The following is a 7,415-nucleotide window of genomic DNA, read 5'->3' as shown; positions in this document are numbered from 1 at the left end:
ATTATGAAATCTAATGTAACAGATTCCTGTTTCATAACACCTCGTCACATTCTGCAATGTCAGTTGCTGTTATTTTGTTGGCTGTAAATCAAAACTGTCACAATTACATACAACAAAACATTCCTCCTCCAAGGTCACACAAGTGTGGAGGTTTGTGGTGCACATTTTATTTTCTCATTCTTATAAGAGATCAGCATCTTTGAAGCTTTATATAGTATTTACAGAGGGAATGTAAAAATGCCTTATTATCTTCAGAAAGTCTCTGCATCCAGTGGGGACTTTAAATGCTTTTCCAATTAATTCTGTTCATTTTTTATGAACACATGGGGAATAAAAAGCAAACAATGCACAGTTTTACTAACACTAAGGCACACAAACACAAATCAAGGAGAAGAGTGGCAGGTTTGATTCTTGAAGGAAATACACACATTATCTGAAGCAACATGAGTAAAAAGACAACTGAAGAAAATGTGCCTTTTAAGAAAAATAAACTAGATTATTTAATGACCAACATGCCCCACTGAGATTCTTTTCCACGTTTGTGACTGAAGTTTCTGGAAATACAGTGCAGTGACATGTCAGATGAACACTTTGAATGAAACATAACATTGTAAACTGCCAAATGCTTCAAAATATTCACTACATATGATCCAATTGTCAAGTATAAATCAGATTTTGCAGCTGGTGTGCTGGACACTTCCTGCATCCAACATCCGACAGACTGAAACACTCTCTAACTTACTTACATAGTGTCCAGACACTCCTCTCCCAGAGATCCAGTCGTTTCCAACGAGCCAGAGGCAGTCAGTGAGTGAGACTTCTACCCAGCATGCCTTGTGTTTCCTCACATTTGGGGCCAATCAATGCTTTAATCAGAGACAGCAGGAACCAATCATGCTGAATAGGTATGGGCAGGTGTGGACGGGAGGAGGGAAGCAGCGGGAAGCCAACGGAGCGAGAACCCAACAATAATGAGGATCATACAAAGTTTGTATCAACAAGCAAACCCATTCTTAAAAAACAGTGAATTACATGAACAAATCTAAAGACCTGAAATTCACCCAAGAGCAAATTTTCATTTTAATACTGTACAACTGACAATCCTTTGTACAATGACCATAATACCATATAAATAACCTCAAACACTGCTCTTAGTGAAAACTAAACAGTGCTTCAAAAACTAAATAAAAACATACTGATAGATGGTTTACTTTACAGGGAATATACATACATAGGTTTAAATGAAATACACTGAAAGCAGCATTTATTTTATGACAAAGATATCGTCTAATGTTATACTCATGGTAAATATAGCTACCTGTGTGCTTCTGTAGACAAACCATCGATATTATGGTCCGAGTTTGACATCAATACAATCCTTGTGTTGTCTCATTCTAGTTGGCAAGTAAACATGAACAGAGTTGAAAAGTTTCTCATAGAGCTCTCATCTATCGCTTTATCTATAGTATATACAATTTAAAATGGTACAATGTGTGTGTTTGTTTTTTTCTCTAAATGCTTCCTTCAAAGAGCAAAAAGACAGACCACAATGGTTAACCACGCCGCGCCGCGGTGAGAACACTCTGGAGTCAAGAGCCCAGCAGAGAGGAATAGTAAGTTACCTCAGATATTTTGTTCAGGTTTTGTTTCTTTTATTATTATTTTGATGCTGTAAAAAGTCACAGTGATTTCACTTGGCAGTAAATAAAACTGTTCACGGCTGCAACAGAGGAGGAGGAAACCTGTGTGAAGCCTTTCATCAGAGCTCTGCTGCTCCCACTGTTTATCATGTTGGAGGGTTAACACGGTGCACAGCTCGGTGTTGATCAGAGAGACAGACGCTCCAGAGGCTGGCGGTGGAAATAAACCTTTAAGTTGAGACGTCTTCATTTTGAAAAAATTTAACCACAGCTGCAAAAACTATTTTTCTCTCCTTTCTCTTCGTTTTATTTATTTTAATTTTTTTTAATGTCATAAATTTCCACACCTGACTCAATAAAATGCTGAGAAGGCAACTCACTCCAGAGTGTTCCCACCAGTCTACCTACTCCTACCCGCGGCCCACAGTAATGAACAATATTTTATCTATGGTCAAAAGTCTGCATAGCACACTGTACACAGTCTGACTCCACGTCAGTCACTGGGCCGAGCTGAGGATGATGTTGTTTCCCAAAGCCTCCGCGCTCAGCCCCAAGTTAAAGAACGTTTTCAAAGAGGTGCATTGATCGCATGATGTTTTCATCCTGTAGACACAAAGACACAATGTAATGAGAAAATGCAGCGTGTGTGTGCGCGTGTGTGTGTGTGCCAGCAGCAGTGGGAGCAGATGTGCCGGGTGTATCCAGCTTACATTTTGGCAGCAGTCGATGAACTCGTCTATGGTAACCACTCCGTCTTTATTCTTATCCATCTTCTGTGTGAGACAGAGGAGAGAGAGAGATGATAAATAAAAGTGGTCAGTGAAAGCCTCGCTACTGGACAGAGCTGTGTCCGCTGCCAACTCTGGACTTGCCTGAAAGAAAACTTCTACGTGCTGACGAGGCGTCTCCTCTTTGAGGACAGGGTATGTACATTTTCCCATCATGTCGTAGATGGCCTTCATGATGTCCAGCATTTCCTGTGACGGACAGAAAACGGTCAGTTCATCCAAATCACAAAAACACCTCCTTATTTACCCATGATGCAGATTATTTATCTATTTATTTATTTATTTATTTATTTATTTATTTATTTATTTATTTATTTATTTATTTATTTATTATCATTTATTTATTACAGGATTGATGATTTGAGATTTGACTGCAACTTTAATGCTGTTTTTTTATTTGGCTTCATCTGTTGATTATAAGATTTCCGATCATGGTTTCATAGTTTCATTCATGGTTTCATAGTTTCATTCATGGTTTAGAGCTCCAAAGGTCTAACTGGACAGAAGAATTAAAGGGTAGGCACTTAGAGTATACAGTAAGCTGAATAGCTTCAGCCTACACCCTTTTTAATCTATGTAACAATTATGAATTAAGTTTGAATTAAAGCAGAAGTAAGCGATCCGGTGGTTTTGGCTAACTTCCTGTCAGCCGATGGAGTTAGCAGTCTCTGCCCTCGTCCCTACGTCACCACATTCACGCGCATCCCTTGGCTGCACACACAGAGAGGACCGCCCCTTTATGCCGTTCTCTCTCCTCATTGGATAAAGCTTGTAGGATACAAGGAAAGTTTTCTCCTCAGCTTACAGCAGAGCAGAGTGACTGACAGACCCGTGTTTCAGACCAAACACTCTATATAAGTGATTTCTGTCGGAAGATAGAACTATTTAAGACTTATATTAACACAAATATATCACTTACTTCTGCTTTAAGGAATGCATTACTGAATGTTGATTGATTTTTGATTGATGCCTGACTATAACAATTTGTGCACAAGATCGAATAAACTACTACTACTTGTACTATTTCAGTTTTACAGCAATATCAGTGAAGTGAATAGAGGTTCACAAAAGGTGTTCAAATATTTGAACAATGGCTTTTGAACCATAAAGACAAACACTGGTCCTGTTACTCTAAATATCAAGGTTTGAGGATTATCCAGTCTCAGTATCATTTTCAGTGTTGAGGCCTGTTAGCAGCAGCATGGCTACAGGGACAGTGCAGTTTGCTTAGCAACCCTCCAGTAGGCTACAGCCCAGACTGATGCTATCACATCACACTGTTATTACACTCATGGTCCACAGAGGATGAATCCTGCTGCCTTCTCCTCCATCCACACCACCAGCCTGACATTTCTGGTTTTTAATGTAATGTGTTAACAACTACCTGACATTATAAAAACCTGGGCAAATTGACAATCTATATGTAAATATCGCCAGCGTGGAAGCTAATTGGCTGCTAGACCTGGCTGAAGCCTCTTGATGATCATGGACAGTGTTTGGACAGTGTTTGCTGGTTCGTACCTCTTTAGTTATATATCCGTCTTTATTGATATCATAAAGGTTGAAAGCCCAGTTGAGTTTTTCCTGGACTGTGCCTCGCAGAAGGATTGAGAGGCCCATAACAAAATCCTGCAATACATAAAACACACACATTTATTAACTAATATTTTGTAAACAAGTATTTGAAAACCTATGAGCTAAAGAAAAAAATAGAAATAAGCAGCAAAGATATAATACATGTGAAGCACACCAGCTGATTTCACACATTTACATTTTTTGCAGGGATATTATGCCAGGTATTAATTAATGCATCCTAATCATGAAAGAGCAAAAGTGAAGACACTGTGAATCAAAAATACGTCATTATTGAATGTATTAGTTGTCTGATAATCTGTGACATGCACATCAGCCAGTCAGGCTTTGGTTTGAAGTGAAGGCAGCTTCTCCCCCTAATAAGCAGAATTGTGCTTTCATAAATATTTATCACATGTTGATAGAGTCTGCAGTAGACTTGCTTGGGCTAAATAAAAAATGATTGGGGTTGCAGGTTACATAATGTTCCAGTGCAATGACTTAGTGGCTTTGTTTGTAGAAACTTAAAAACACGTTCAGTTGTCTTTATTGTTGGACAGAGTGAACACAACAACAACACTCGTCTTACCTCAAAACTCACAGAGCCATTGTGATCTGTGTCAAACGCATTAAACAGGAAATGTGCATATGTTGAAGCATCTATGAAGAGAACAAACACACGCATGAAATTAAATAAAGAATCAGCCATGATTAAGACTCCACTCAGCAGTTTCACCCACTGCAAACAAGACAATGGTTCAAAGGGAAGTTTTGTAGCTTTTCTCAACAAGCTCAAAGATAAAATACCCTCCGATATAATTTTCTCCATAATGAGAGAGAAGAACAATAGGCTTAAAGCTTAGCGCTCTATCATTGTTTACTGTGTGGCGAGCCATTATATTTTCTGCTCTGCCTTTCCCCCTCTCTGAACAGATATATCAAAGCCTCCATAATGTTTTCTCTCCGTTTCCTTGGGTAGAATCTTTGCATAATGATGAGAACCCACAGTGGGTAAACTGTATCTGTGTGGAGCGACTGTCTCTCACTGTCCCTGCATTTCCTTTCACAGAACTTTAACTTCAAGTACTTTAGACTTGGGGAACATATGTTTTGTAATGAGAGACAATGAGTGTGAGTCCAGCACACAGAGGAGATGAGAGGCGACACAAGCTGGGAAACAATGGGCACAAACCTCCTTGTGGGAAGAACTGTGCGTAAATGTCTTTAAAGGTGTCTTCATTGACGACTCCACTGGGACATTCCTGCAAGACAGAGGGACATTCAGCATCTCTATTAAAGCCTCCTTCCATATTAAAGCTTCTTCCTTAAACTTTACTTTAAGACAAGTCCAAGTCGTGCTCCAATATACAATTACATCTATTACACACTTGGGAAAACAACAAGAGACAAATTATTTATACATACAATATACTGTATGTATTAAAACAGGTCTAGAGGGGATCTTAAAATCTTTGTGGATGAACTTGAGTCAGCTTTTCACTGTAGTCAGACGTCGGCTTTTAAAAACAAGCAGGTTTTTGCTGGTTGAACTTTTCTGTCTCGCTTCAGTGATGTACAGGAAACCAGTGTACTGTGACGTTACCATTTCAATCGTGGTTGAAATGATCTTCCAACTAGAATTGATTTGTATTCCAATGAGCCAATATCACTTTTCCCCCAAGATTGGTAGTTGCATTTGCAAATCACTACAACATTCCCAAAAATGTTACGTTAACTGAAAAAGGACGAGGACCATTGATGGCAGCTGGATATATGAGCTTCCTAAGGTCATGACAGTGACGGGAAAGAAATGATGAAAATAAATATATAAAATAAATAAAAACACACAAGCAATCACATAAATATAGAGATCACGAGAAAGACTGCCAAAAATTAAAAAAAAAACCCGGCACACTGATCTAAGCTGACAGGACGAGATGTGAAGCTGAGGAAGTTGAGTGAACAGTGTGTAGATCCTACTTTATTGAGTCTGTTCCTGTCTCTGAGCTGAAGCTAGCCAACCAGCTGCCTGCAGATATCAGGCTCATGTCTTGCCAACACAAACAGTGCAGTTGAATCAGTGAACAGACTTTCACTTCCTCCCCTGTCTCTGCTCAAAGATCAGTAAAGCAGAATCCAAAACCCATGTCAACTGTACGGGGAAGTGTGCTTTCTTTAAAAAAAAATATGCATAATGCTGAAATGTGGTGCAGGTTTTTTTTCTTTCTTTCTTTTTTTTGCTCATCTATTTTGTCTGGTTGGCCTTAATTTTCAAAAGCAGACAAGTGCCATTTTGAAAAAGATGAGCTGATGCTTTTGAATTATTCTTTGCATAGTGTTGTTTTCAGTAAAGCTTTATTTTTTTGAGCTACGTCTGTTTTGTTACGTCTCATCTCCTTGGTCAAAGCCACTCAACTTTGGTTTGACTGATATCACCTGGTGTAAATAATAATTAAAAATTGTTTCGATTTTTTCTTTATAAACGGAGTTATCTGCTTTTGCAAATGAACTCTTCATATGTTTGCATCTGCAAGGAAAATAAATAGTCACACCACAGTTTTTCTAAGTGAAAAATGTATTTATTAGGTGATTAACCTTTTTATAATAAAAGGAAAAGACATTGTTGCTCACTTGTTAATGTACTGTAAGTTTCCAGGAAAGATTGGGAGAGTTTAAAAACATGGAGGTACTTAAAAGAATCATGAAGAATTGAGTCCAAGTGAGAGGAATAAATCCTGGAGTTTAGTTAATGTTCAGTTTACTCTGGACTATTTTATTCTCTGAGGAGCTTGAAGAAACATGTAGGCAGAAAGGTAACATTTTGTTCTGTCATCATCTTGTTGCACAGCAGCACTCAGACAGTGGAACAGAGGCTTGTGCTCAAACTGTGAACCATCCAAATCTCAGTCTTGTTCACAGTCATCCAAAGTCACCCACTTGTGTTTGTCTGGTAGCACTCAGTGGAGAAGAGTGAATACTCTTATGTAAGACTTCCAAGGAGGATGCTTTGTGTCTTTTCAATGAGCAGAGACAGACAAAGACATGGCAGGTGACCTTGCTCAGAGAAGCGTGGTGATAAAAGCAGGTAGTTTTGCAGGCTCGGTTTCTGCTTGATGTGATGTTGTGCACATTGCACCGTGGCAGGATATTGAATTTAGATGCCCCACCCATAGAGACAATTTCCGAACCAGTGGGCACGTGTGTATCTGGGTTTCATATGGAGGGAAATAACACGTCGCAAGGGTGGAGGTTGTTGTTGTGGGAAATTGAAGATAAGGGACAGATGATACATGAGGTGGACACAATAACATAAACACCTCTCTGATAAAGCGCCATCAAGTAATCAGACAGAAAATAAGGAAATAAAAAAAGGTAAAATATCCCTTTAGGCCTACCTTTGTCTAAAACTTGAATG

General features: G+C 38.9%; 1 protein-coding gene across 4 annotated transcripts in view; it reads right to left on the bottom strand.

The window, feature by feature from the left end:
• Window positions 1-2,142: 2,142 nt before the first annotated feature.
• Window positions 2,143-7,415, bottom strand: part of kcnip4a (potassium voltage-gated channel interacting protein 4a) — a gene marked incomplete at its 5' end in the record, with an annotated part of 146,560 nt that continues 141,287 nt past the window's right edge. For all 4 annotated transcript variants that reach the window (XM_083992713.1, XM_083992712.1, XM_083992714.1 and 1 more), the window contains 5 exons: window positions 2,143-2,243; window positions 2,351-2,617; window positions 3,950-4,057; window positions 4,590-4,660; window positions 5,193-5,262. In XM_083992713.1, the coding sequence (XP_083848839.1) occupies window positions 2,196-2,243; window positions 2,351-2,617; window positions 3,950-4,057; window positions 4,590-4,660; window positions 5,193-5,262 (564 nt within the window). In that variant the 3' untranslated portion in view covers window positions 2,143-2,195. The remainder of the gene's footprint in view (window positions 2,244-2,350; window positions 2,618-3,949; window positions 4,058-4,589; window positions 4,661-5,192; window positions 5,263-7,415) is intronic.

Source organism: Trachurus trachurus (genome assembly GCF_905171665.1).
Source record: "Trachurus trachurus genome assembly, chromosome: 18".
NCBI classification, from domain to species: Eukaryota; Metazoa; Chordata; class Actinopteri; order Carangiformes; family Carangidae; genus Trachurus; species Trachurus trachurus.
Note: the sequence above shows the minus strand (reverse complement) of the source record. Positions and strands in the feature narration are given on the sequence as shown.